We start from the raw sequence: 13,193 nt of genomic DNA, 5'->3' as shown, positions 1-13,193 counted from the left end.
GATTTAACATCAGAGCCACAGGTAATAGATTTAACATTCCCAGTGCCTGTGGGATCCTATGGAGGTCCCCATGGTGATGCTGTTCTGTGGAGGGGACAGGCAAGGAGTGGGGGGGTGTCCTCCTCTGCCCTCATTCTTCCACAGCTCTCACAGGGGTTCAATGGTGGCTATAGGAGGCCAGAAGGTGCCTGACGTCTGGCCACCAAGTAAGCAGCCCATTGCCAGCAGGAAGGGAGTGCTGAAAGTCGTCCCTGAGGGTCCCAAGGCGGGACTCCCACCCTCAGCTCCTCTGCAACCACCTGTGGTACCTTTCTACCTTGGGAGTGCGGGCATAAATTTGCACTTCTTCATGGAGTCCTTAGGAGAATTCAATTACTATTATAATTCCTTAACAGAGAAAATAATTGCCGTAATGCTGAGCCATAGGACAGAATTGCCCATGCACTTCAGGCCACTTTCCTCTTATCTTCTTCAACTCTGTGGTTTATGTGTTTTGTCCTCACGTAAACACCTCACTTAGCATCAGGGATTCACAAGACATCACCTCCCCTGGGGAACCCCTCCCTCCAACCCCCAGCACCTAGAGCAGTCCCCAGTGGGGGCTGCATGACTCCCATAAGCTCCTGTACCCTTGTGTGTGTCCTCTGGTTCATTCAGAGCAGGGTGGTGGCGAATCCTGAGATTCCACTGGGGAAAGAGGCCCCTGGAGCAGAAAAGACTTTTCTGAGCCTGCTTCTTCTAAGCTAGTGGGGAACCCTTCTATGGGAGAAGGGTAAAGTCCAGACAGACCTCAAAGGGAAGAAAAAATGGGGGCTGGGTAGTTTCAGTGCTTGGTCTCTCAGTGCACATGAACATTTTCTGGTTATCTGTCTTAACTCAGGCCTGGAGGCAGGGCTGGATCCATGTCTGTTCAGAGTCCACTGGCCCAGGTCCCCAGGATCCGTAAGAATCAGTGGGGATCTGTGGACACCTCAGAAAGTATCATCTCAGCCTTGCACTTGGCGGGTAGACCAGAACATCAGCATGACCTGGGAGCCTATTAGAAACACAGGCTCTGGGGGCCCCCAGACCTACCCAGTGGGCATCCGCAGCTCACCAAGATCGCCTGGGGACTCAACTATATACTACAATTTGGGAAGTGCTGCTCTACGCACCCAACCCATTTAGACCCATTGATTCTCAGTCCCAGCTGCATATTAGAATCATGAAGAGGGGGTGGAACACTTTTTTTAAATGCTTATGCCTAGGGGCTTCCTGGCCAATGGTAGTTTAGACATCCCAGTGTTTCTGAGGGCGAGGGTAGAGAGCCACTCATTTAGGTCATCAACTCTTGACCAGGAAGGGGACTGGGCAGATCCCCTCTAGGGTTTTTTCAGATGCCACAGTCACCCACCCAGTAAACCCCAATGTCCCTTGCAAAGAGGAGAGATAGGTAGAATAATGGAGCTGGAAAGTAGAGGTGCTACCCAAACAGCGGGTATCATGTTCTGTCACAGGTCACCTTTCTAACAAGCAGCCAAAAAGAGAGAAAAAAAAAAGACATATGTCGTTAAGAGAGAAATAACTTTTCAAAGGATGCAAGTCGAACATTCTGGGAACATTTAGTGCTGGGCAATGTCAAGAAACAAATTCTTTTCCCATTTCATAATCTGATTTATGCACAAAGAAATCTTCCAGGAACATCACCCTAGTTAGCTTTTGGGCATTTTCAATGAAGAAAAACACTCCAGTAACTGGACAATATCTGCTGAGCCAGGTGCACTGTTGGATCGCTAACTTGATGAAGGGTACAAACACCCTGGCCCTCTCAAACCCAACATATAGGCCCTCTCATATCCTACACGATGGCCTAGATTTTAAGGGCGAGAAATTCTAGAGTTAAGACACGGCTCAAACAGCAGTTCTGCCGCTTATAAATTGTTGATCTTCACCATGTATCTACACATCTCTTTACTCTCAAGTTCCTCAGCTATAAAATGGGGGTAAATATCCATTTTATAGGTGATTGTGAGAATTCAACAACCTAAAACACTGAATCTAGTGCCTGGTATGTACTAGGGACTTAACAAATATTTATTGTTAACAACAGTATCTCTGCCTATCATATAAAGGGTTAGCATCCAAAATCTATAAAGAACTTATCAAACTCAACATTCAAAAACCAAATAATCCAGTGAAGAAATGGGCAAAAGACATGAATAGACACTTTTCCAAAGACATCCAGATGGCTAACAGACACATGAAAAAATGCTCAACATCACCCATCTTCAGGGAAATACAAATCAAAACCACAATGAGATAGCACCTCACACCTGTCACAATGGCTAAAATTAACAACTCAGGCAACAACAGATGTTGGCGAAGATGTGGAGAAAAAGGAACTCTTTTGCATTGCTGGTGGGATTGCAAACTGGTGCAGCCACTCTGGAAAACAGTATGGAGGTCCCCCAAGAAATTAAAAGTAGAATTACCCTATGACTCAGCAATTGCACTACTAGGTATTTATCCAAGGGATACAGGAATGCTGATTCTAAGGGGCACATGCACCCCATTGTTCATAGCAGCACTATTGACAATAGCCTAAGTATGGAAAGAGCCCAAATGTCCATCAATGGATGAGTGGATAAAGAAGATGTGGTATATACATACAATGGAATATGACTCAGCAATAAAAAAGAATGAAATCTTGCCATTTGCAACAACGTGGATGGAACTAGAGTGTCTTATGCTAAGCGAAATAAGTCAGTCAGAGAAAGACAAATATCATATGACTTCACTCATATGTGGAATTTAAGATACAAAACAGATGAACAAAAGGGAAGGAAAGCAAAAATAATATAAAAACAGAAGGGGCACCAACCATAAGAGATTCTTAAATACACAGAACAAACTGAGAGTTGCTGGTGGGGTACTGGGTGGGGGATGGGCTAAATGGGTGATGGGCATTAAGGAGGACACTTGCTGGGATGAGCACTGGGTGTTATATGTAAGTGTTCAGGGTTCTACTCCTGAAACCATTATTATACTATATATTCACTAACTTGGATTTAAATTTAAAAAAATACTGATTAGGAAATGAAAATAAAATAAAATAAAATAAAAAGAATAAAAAAAAAACCTCAGCAGTGTCACTGCCATCCTCTTAACTTGTGTTAATAGTGTTAAAAGTGGTAAAACACATAGGGACGCCTGGGTGGCTCAGTCAGTTGAGTGTCCAACTCTTGATTTCAGCTCAGGTCAGGATCTCACGGTTCGTGGGATAGAGCCCTGTGTCGGGCTCTGTGCTGACAGTGTGATGCCAGCTTGGGACTCTCTGTCTCCCTCTCTCTCTGCCCTTTCACCACTCACATTCTCTTTCTCTCTCTAAAAATAAATAAATAAATAAATAAATAAATAAATAAAACATTAAAAATTTTTAAAAAGTGGTGTAACTAACTCTAGTGGAAATCAGGCCATACGTACAAAGAGGCTTAAAAGTGTTCAAACCTAATAATCTCCCTACAAATCTACTTTAAGGAAATAGTCTTAAAACTAAGTGTAAAAACAGGAGGGGATGTTTTGGTAAGATTCAGCAACTAGAAGCAACCTATATATCCCCACACACCCCAGAGGAGAGTGAGGACTAGGTCAATCATTTTACACAGTGTTCCCACATAAGATGTTTCACCAGATCATACGAGCTAGGTGACTGGTGAACTTAGGAGGAAAAAAGTAGGATAGTAAACTATACACTATAAAATTAAAACAAAATCCCTGAAGCCCAGAAGGAAGCAGACTAGAAGAGAACATCTCAAGACAGTAGCAGTGCTTGTGTTTAGGGCAGTGGCACTCTGGGCAATATTTTTTTTTTCCTACTTCTCTCTTTTTTAATAAATATGCATCATTTTTATCATGAAACCAAATCCCCATCAAAAAACCTTTAACCAACATGAAGTAATGCCCTGATTCTTAGGATCCTTGACTCCATAATAAATTTTGGCCCACAGCCCCCTAATGTTTAGAATTTAAGTGAGAATCCCACGATAAGTTTTATAATGAGACTTTCACTTTAACCCACGGGTTGAACACCCCTGGTTCTAGACTCCCCACAGGACAGGAACTGCAGGTTGTGCCCAGCATGTGAGACTGGCCCTGCTCTTACCATTATGGGTCTCCATGGCACGTTCTGGACACACAGCTGAGCCCTCTGGACCCACACACCAGTACATGCTGGGCGGTCGCCGAGACATGCCAGCCATCAACCCTCGGTGGCTATTCTCCAAGTCAGTTTTGGCCAGGGTCACCGCCGCCACCGCTGCCCGGAGGGTGGACTGAGGCACAGACACGCCGTCATGGCTGAGCAGAAAGCAGTCTTGTTCTGGTGGTGAAAAACATTATAAAATCAGAAAGCTTTTCTTAATTGTCAAGTTCCTTCTTGTACCCCTGCACACATTTACTATTTATTTTATTTTTTTAATGTTTTTTTTTTAAATGTTTATTTCTGAGAGAGAGACAGAGACAGAGCATGAGCGGGGGAGGGGCAGAGAGAGGAGGAGACCCAGAATCCAAAGCAGGCTCCAGGCTCTGAGAAGTCAGCACAGAGCCTGATGCGGGGCTCGAACTCACGAACCATGAAATCATGACCTGAGCCAAAGTCAGACCCTTAACCAACTGAGCCACCCAGGCGCCCCAATACATTTACTATTTATACATCGCACAGGTATTTCTCTTCTTGCAACATTCCTGACATTCCATCTGTCTAGCCATGCCCAGTCAGGTGGGGGAAGTGAAAGGATGAGCTGCCCCCACCCCAACTTGCACCCCGCTGATCATGTCTACTTAAAAACAGTCCTAAGAAACCCCAACAATGACAGACACCTACTGGTAAGGGCTCAGCCATTGTTTAGTCAACACATAACCCTTGTCAATTGCACAGCGACGTCGATATGACTACACGAGGCTTCTGCTTTCAGGGGCTCACACTCCAGCTGGGGTGGGGCAGACGCACTTTAAACTGGTCACAATATAAGGTTTCCCCTCTGCCCAGGACCAGCTCTTCCAGAAGCCCAGAGGCAAGCATGTAATCCCAAAGAGGCAACCAGGCAACAGTCCTGAAGTGAGGGTTCCAGAAGGCATTGGTACTGGTTATGAAGACAAGTCAGTGTGCACCCTGGGGGATAACAGAAAGGAGCCCCACATTTTGCCTGCCTGGATACATCTGGCAATGTCTGTAGGCATTTTTGGTCATCACAACTCAGGGTCTGGGTGCTACAGACAACTAGTGGGTAGAGGTCAGGGATATTACTGAACTTCCTATAATGCACAGGGCACCACCCACAACAGAGACTTATCTGGCCCCAAACCAGGACAACTGTGGTAAATGCTGAAGCAGAGTGCGGTTCTCTCATGCTGGGCTCCCACTGAACTTGGGGGGAGGGTGGTGCCCCCAACACAGGTGACATCCATTGCCTTGAGGGAAAGACCCAGGTCCAGCTCAGGCCTGGCATGGGATACATTGCACAGTGGGGAGGGGATTAGTATATGAAATGTGTGTGTTTCTATTAGTGTCGGTGTAGAGTCTATACTATCATGGACAAGTCCTCTGGGGCAAGACTTGCCAAGCTCCCCCTTCTGCTGCCTTTAGGAGTACAGCCCCCCTGGACCAGGTGCCCGATTTCCAGGCTCTAGATGAGGCAGCCCCAGTGCTCTTCCAGCCTTATTTGGTAGCTTGCTCAGTGCCCATACTGTTCAGGGTACCTTCTAGAACCTGCTCAGAACCTTCTAGAACCATTACATAAGTAATTAGCAACTATTCTCTGAGACAGATACCTCTGAAATGGAGACTGATAAAGTGTAGTAAAAAAAAAAAAATCAAGGTCATATAAATCATACCCAAGACAATATGGAAAGGAAAAAAGCACAGGTTGGATGTCAAAGGCTTGGACTGTCTCTGTCACAGATCAGCAGTGTGACCTCAAGCTAAAACTTATGTGTATCTCAGTTTTCCCATCTGTTAAAAATAGACATGTAGCCTCTCACCCAGGGAACCTCTTGGGGTGGCTATGTGATTTCAAGTAAGGTAAATTTTCTGGAATCACTTTCTACAACAGGGCCAGAGTTGTGGTTCTTACCTACAATACCAGCGGGAGGCCTGGGAGACCAGCAGGGTCTCCCTGCTGCTCTCTGATTAACAAGCTCAGAACATCAAGGCTGGAGGGCAGAGCACTGGGGCCGTCTCATCTTAGAGTCTGGAAATCGGGCATCTGGCCCAGGTGGGTTGTACTCCTACAGGCAGGGGAAGGAAGAGCTTGGAAAGCCTGCCCCAGAGGACTCGTCAATGATGCACCCCCACCTTTCTGAACTAAAGGGTGAAAGGTCTGAGGAAGCCATACATAGGAAAGCCTGTGTCTGAAGTTTGGGAGCCTAAAAATTCCAAGGAGAAATGATCAATCTGGACAACATTTAGGAGACCATCAAAGCACTGTAGATTGCAAAACCTGATTAGGAAAATCAAATTGAGACAGGAAAATCAACTTGAAGACGAAAATAATCTCCATCTTAAATTAAAGGCTCCAGGGGTGCCTGGGTGGCTCACTTGGTTAAGCGTACGACTTTGGCTCAGGTCATGGTTCGTGAGTTTGAGCCCTGCATCAGGCTCTGTGCTGACAGCTCAGACCCTGGAGCCTGCTTCAGATTCTGTCTCCGTCCCTCTCTGCCCCTCCCCCCACTCATGCTTTGTCTCTCTCTCTCCCTCTCAAAAAATAAACATTAAAAAAACTAAATAAATAAAAAGGCTCCAAATCCTACAGTAACATTCAGAAACCAAGAGGCACAGTTCCTATCTGCTTCAAACACCTCTTAAAATCAGCTACCACATATACCTAACAACACCTCAAAATCCAAATGCTAGTAGATGTTCCTTCTGAAAACAGAAGTGTCTTACCATAGAATGCTTTTAAGTGATAAAAAAAAAGATCGTTAAAATATTTTAGGCCAACCCTTGCCCAGCACATTTTGTTCCCCTTTTCATTTTCAGTTTCCTTTTGAAAAATCACTTTACCAATGAAGGATTTTTACCACTGGAGTTTTTCAATTGCAATTTGTATGTTGGCTTAGACTCTAAGGTAGAAGTTTTAAAATGAGGTAACTCAGTTTTTGCTCAATTTTTGCCCTCAAACGGATCTTTGCTTCTTCCTGCTCCTTTTGGGTTTAGATCAATGCAACAAATCATGGTTGTAAGTTACAGGTCTATCTTGCCATCATGGTGTATATACATTCTTAAGAGAGTTTCGAGAGGATTTTTTTAAATAATTATTTTAATAATCTTTAAAACCTCACCAATTTTCATTTGCCAGTTCTTTATACCTGCATTAACGAATAAACCTGAATACTTAATGAAAAAAGAAAAAAAGGAACTTGACCTTCGTTGTACAGATGTTTTCATTGGGCCCTTTCCATGGAGTGAACTGCCATGTAATTCATGAAACTTACAGCTGGTCCGGAAGGGACAGTTACAAAGTTTCAGACACAGGATAAATAGAGAGAAACATAGGAGGACCTGCACCTCCTCACCTGTCTTTTCAGGAGGCTTGGAAAGGATTGCCAGTACCGGGAAGATGCTTGCAAATAAAGCATGTGAGTAATTCTCATATTATCCAGTAATTTCTTTGAATGAGAAGCCTGGTAGGGATGGTTGGCCCATGGTCCTTGACATCCTTTTGGCACTGCTAGTCTCCCTGACTAGTTACTGGCTTGCTACAAAATGTGTTTAATGGATTTGTGAGCATCAAAATATCATGGAGCTGCAGACCAGAGAAATGTGTGGTCTCCATCTCAGATGAGCACCCAAGGGGTTTGGGAACAGAAGCCCTTCAGGAGTCTGAAACCACAAAGGATTAAGGCTGTCCATTCACCATTCCATCACTATACCATGTGTCCTGGGCATCTCTTAGTTCTGGGAGTGAAGACCCAGCAGTGAGCAATACTGGTCTGTGTCCCTGGAGCTCCAGAAGAGACTGCCAGGTAATTAAAGGAGAAATGAAATACATGAAGAAGGAACACAACACCAGGGGAGGCTCCAGAAGGACAGCGAGAGAGGGTTGTTGAGAAAGAGGCTGAGCTTAACATGCTGGCCATGTGAAGACTCCAGGGCCAGCACTGCAGAGGCCACATGCTGGAGAGTGAGCTGGGCCAGGGTGGCTGGTGGGGGGCCGGGGTGGCTTGGGCAATGGCCAGGTGGTTGATGATGGCAGAAGCCGGATCAACTGAGGGGAAGGAGGTATCCTAGATTTCACGCCAATCACAAGGAGAGAAGCCATGGCAGGGTTCTAAGCAGAGGACTGATTCACATTAAATCACATTCTGGGAGTAAATCACATTCTGATTCACTTATTAAAAAAAAAAAGAAAATCACTCTGGCTGTCAAATAAAGAATTGGAGAGGGGAGGATTGCAATCATACCGGAGAGAGATGCTGATACCTTCGGGCTAGGGTCGAGACTGTGGGAAGGAAGGGTTGAGCCCAGACACCTAGGTAAACCCAACAGAACTTGCTAACACTGAATTCAAGGGATGGAGGTACAGGCTGGGGGCGAATTCCCTGCAACTGAGCAACTGAGTTGAGGAGGGAGCTATTCCCTGAGATGTGGAAGCTTGGGGGAGGGAAAGTCTGGCTGACCCCAAAACCTCCTTTAGGGACAAATCAGGTGTGAGGTTTGTATGTTTTTAACTTAATTCCTTTATTCTTCAGGGACATAAGCAAAGGTAATTAAAGTCAAATCACAAAAGGCATTTTAATGTTAATGTTTTCCAAAATCGTGCTAGTCCACTTGTCCCTTTAATGTCTGGGTACTTTGTTACAATCGCTGGATGACCTCCAAACTCTAAAAGGAGCATATTCTTTCAGAGCCTTGCTGAACACTTCACTACAGGCGCCTGTTTCTCTGCCTCTCTGACCCCTGCGGATGTGTTTGGGGAGAAAATTTCCTGGCCTCCAACTGTGCAGGGCCAGGTGGAGCCGGCCAGAGGTCCCCAAACTCTCCCTCACCATCTTCCTCTGGCCTCAGCCTTCCTAGGCTCCGCTTCTTGGCCCGTCCCGGTCCTCACTCCGTCTCCGAACCCCTGCCAGGAAAGGTGGCCCTCAGAGACCGCCACAGAGATGGCGGGTTTTATCCGGACCTGGGCAGAGCCGCGGGTCCCGTAGACTCTTCTGGGGGTGCAGGCGCGCTGGGCCGCCCCCTTCAGCAGAACCTACCCCCCCCGTCCCCCCAACTCCACGATCGGCCAGAACCTGGGCACACGCATTCACACTCGCCCGCACACAGGAGCGCTCACACTCCGCCCGTGCCGGGCTGAAGGAAGAGGTTCTCTCCAAAGGCGGAGGAAACCTGTAGACGCCCTGGTGTAGCCTCCGACTTTTGTTTCTTGCCCCGGCTCCCCCGGCCCCGTCCGGCGCGGGGTATCGGGGTTGCACCCCCGCCGCTCCGGGACCGCGCACCCTCCCCCACCCCGCGGGCCAGGGAGGCCGTGGGGCTGCCAGACGGAGATCGCCCGCGCCCGCACCCTCGGGGGCCCCCGGGCAGAGGCCACCTGGGCGGAGCACGAGGCCGCCCGGAGCGCGGGCCTGGGCTGCGGAGTCGGGCTCCCCGCGACCCGCCGCGGGAGGCAGCGAGGCCCCCCCACGGGGTGCGGACCCGGGCACTTACCTGCGGCGGCGGCGGCGGCGGCGGCGGTGGCGGCGGCGGCAGCGGCGGGGCACGGCCCCGGGCGCCTGGGACAAGGGGCTGGGCCCGCGGGCCGGGAGGGGCGGACTCCAGCGGGCCGGGGCCTGGCCGTCCCCCTGCCCTCCGCCCCCCTGCGCCTCCGGCCGCGCGCGCCGGGGCCGGGCAGGGCCCAGACGCACTTCCTCAATCCTGCGGCCCGCGGGCGGGCGGGTGAGCGGGCGGCGCGAAGAGCGCGCGCGGTGAAGGTCGGCCGCTGCTGCTTCTGCCCACGAGGGGCGCCAGGGGTCCCTACGGTGGCCTGCCTCAGTTTCCCTAGCCGAAAGCCGGAGGTGCCAAGATTCGCCGCTCCTACCCTGGAGGCCGCAAGGCCCGCGAGCCCTTCTTGTAGCGCGAGGTCTCCTCCAGGTTTGGGTCCCCTGCTCTCTCGTCTCGGGGCACGCGCAGAGACAAGATTGGTGGGTTCTCAGCTCAACCCAGCTTTCCCTCTGCTCTGCTCAGGGAGCTAAATATGCCAATTAACCTCTGACTTGCAGCTGTTAGGCGTAGACTCGCAGTAAATATTTAAAATGCCGGGAGTATTCACTTATGTACAACTATAGGGCGGTATGGAAATACATATTTTTAAAGCTTTCGTATTTCGCAAACTGTACCCCTTCCATCACATGAATGTACCAATTTAATTATGGATGTATGTATGAGGATGTCACTATTTGGTGAATCATTTTTAATTGGGTGGGGCGTTTTGGCGGGGGAGATAAAACATGGAATGTTGGCAATTTCTTAGGTTTCAACCTAATGTAAGTATGTTCATCACACCCCTGCGGCCATTATACGAACGCAGATCGCAAAGACACACGTCCATGCTGCGGGCGGGCATCAGATTTGGCTCCACGTGCCCACCCCAGCAAGAGAAGCCTGCTTGGAATAAAGTAAATGGTTTGCAGCCCAGCCGGACCCGCACCCTAGACTCATGTAATGTTATGACTGGAACATTCCCAGGATTTAGCGTAAGACAGACAAATCGCCACCACCCTCACTGCCATTTCACAAACGCCAGGCAGCCGCAGGGTCCCCCGCACGACCCCCGCACGAACTCGAGGACGCTCTCAGTAGTGGCCCCTTGGCAAGGGCACAATCGGGCAGCTTTGCTCTGCTCCCAGGAGGCCGCGCCCCCAGCTCTCCTGCCACGGAACGCCCTTGCAAAAGGGTGGGTGCAGTTTTGCAATCCTGTCCTCAATACTTCGGTCCCAATTCCAGCACTCAAAAGGCAGCAGTGTGATTGCTACCGAAAAGTCCCTAATAATTTGCAGGGCGTGGCGTCGCCTTCCTGAGTGAGCGCGGCAATCGCGGTGCGGCGACTCCGAGGAGCACGGCCCCGCCATCTAGCGGCGCCAGGAGGAAGAGCACGCCCAGTACCCGGGGCTCCTGTGGCCAGTGTGGCAGGGGGCAACTGAACTTCCCTTTTACATGAGTTTGGGAATAGGCTAGGGAATGTCTACAAAGTAGGGAACAGCCGAGTGCACTTCTTTGAGCTGATTGCATCCCAGCATTTAACTCTATTCGTTAGGCATGCATTTGTCATGGGTTTGCATGGGAAGGTTATTACAGGTCAGTTAGGATTTATTCTTGCTGCTTCTTGACCCGCGCTGACTGCTCGTCCTCTAGCTTTTGCTTTGTCTACCCGGGTTCTCAGCATCTCATGTTGGAATGACACTTCCTAAGGTGGAGTCAGGTGGATACTACCTCCCCGACCTAACATTTCTGCCTCCTTAGGGCCTAGTGACTGACTGCTGCCCCCCTCCCCACTCCCACTGTTTTCTGTGGCTGACTGCTACCCCACCACCCCACCCACACTGTCTTCTAGTCATTTCTTCAGCTGGGAACTCACTTTCCTCAGACATTACTTCCTGGACACCTAAAAAAAAAATCCCTTAGGGCATCTGAGTGGCTCAGTCAGTTAAGCAGCCAACTTCAGCTAAGATCATGTTCTCACAGTTCGTGAGTTCCAGCCCCACATCAAGCTCTGTGCTGACAGCTCAGAGCCTGGAGCCTGCTTCGAATTCTGTGTCTCCCTCTCTCTCTGCCTCTCTCCACTTGCATTCTGTCTCTCTCTCTCTCTCTCTAAAATAAATTAAGTTAAAAAAATCCCTTATTATCCACCTTCAAGCTCAAGTCAGATATATACTAGGGGAAAGGACATTAAAAATTCTCATCCAGGGGCATCTGGGTAGCTCGGTCCATTAAGCGTGGGACTTCAGCTCAGGTCATGATCTCACAGTTTGGGAGTTCGAGCCCCACATGAGGCTCTGTGCTGACAGCTCCTAGCCTGGGGCCTGCTTCAGATTGTGTCTCCCTCTCTCTCTGCCCCTCCCCCACTCACACTCTGTCTTTCAAAAATAAATAAACATCAAAAAATTATTTATCCACTATCAGGAAAATCTAGGAGATTCCAAAGGGTCTGCTTTTAGAGAATGTGCCCACCTCTGGTGGCCCCCTCCCACCACAAACACACAAGTGCAGGCATGTACATCCACACACATGACGGCCAGTCTGTGCTCCCAGAATGGTTCCCGTCAGAGAGCAAACCAAATGAAAGAAAAGGCCATTTTTCTAGAATTTTCTGCTGACATTTAGCTTGAGAAATGGAAAGTCTCTAAAGAAATTCATACATACATTAAGTGTATACATTAAGAGAGATCTCGGGGCGCCTGGGTGGCTCAGTTGGTTGAGCGTGCGACTTCGGCTCAAGTCATGATCTCACGGTCTGTGAGTTCGAGCCCCGTGTCAGGCTCTGTGCTGACAGCTCAGAGCCTGGAGCCTGCTTCAGATTCTGTATCTCCCTCTCTCTCTGACCCTCCCCCGTTCATGCTCTGTCTCTCTCTGTCTCAAAAATAAATACACATTAAAAAAAATTTTTTTTAAAAAGAGAAATCTGATCCAAGCCTCCCTTAAGTTTTCTCTTAAAAGGTGGCACCCTGCCACCTCATGGCCAAAGTGAACAAAGGATGCTCTTGGCCCAACCTGTGTCAGCTCACGACTTGGTGATTGAAGCTTCTTGGTTCAAAGCCTTAGAAACTTAAGGTGGGTGAGACCCAAACACTCAGATCCTCGCGACGAAAATGCAAACCTGTGCACACAGAAGTGGGATGCAGTATTTTCCCTAAATTCTATTTCCCGTGCTGTCCTTCCCACACTTTTCCACAATCACACCCTCACCAAAACAGACTCGGGCAGCTTAGGTGACAGCTTCAACTTCACCAACTAAGACGCACAGCCTCTGAGGCCAAGCTTGCTGCCTGCCTCCACCCACAAACCCACGCAAGCGGGTTTCCCACACAGGCTAAATGCGTGGCCTGATGGATTCAGCAAATGGAATTTTCATCTTCAACTACTGATACTGCTTTACTCCAAGCCATTTTGTACTGAAGGTCTGAGAAAGAGAAAGGCCACCCATAGAATTAAAATGAGTTTGGTCCTTAAAGGAAAAAACACG

General features: G+C 48.6%; 1 protein-coding gene across 1 annotated transcript in view; it reads right to left on the bottom strand.

Annotated features, from left to right (window-relative positions):
* Positions 1–9,851, bottom strand: part of LRRK1 (leucine rich repeat kinase 1) — a 133,212-nt gene extending 123,361 nt beyond the window's left edge. Inside the window, exons 1-2 of the mRNA XM_043554805.1 lie at positions 9,683–9,851; positions 4,142–4,357 (exon numbers count right to left, since the gene is read on the bottom strand). Of these exons, the coding sequence (XP_043410740.1) occupies positions 4,142–4,238 (97 nt within the window). The 5' untranslated portion in view covers positions 4,239–4,357; positions 9,683–9,851. The remainder of the gene's footprint in view (positions 1–4,141; positions 4,358–9,682) is intronic.
* Between the last annotated feature and the right edge of the window lie 3,342 nt (positions 9,852–13,193).

This window comes from Prionailurus bengalensis, chromosome B3 (genome assembly GCF_016509475.1).
Source record: "Prionailurus bengalensis isolate Pbe53 chromosome B3, Fcat_Pben_1.1_paternal_pri, whole genome shotgun sequence".
Classification (NCBI taxonomy): domain Eukaryota; kingdom Metazoa; phylum Chordata; class Mammalia; order Carnivora; family Felidae; genus Prionailurus; species Prionailurus bengalensis.
This window is presented reverse-complemented; position numbering and strand designations above follow the sequence as displayed.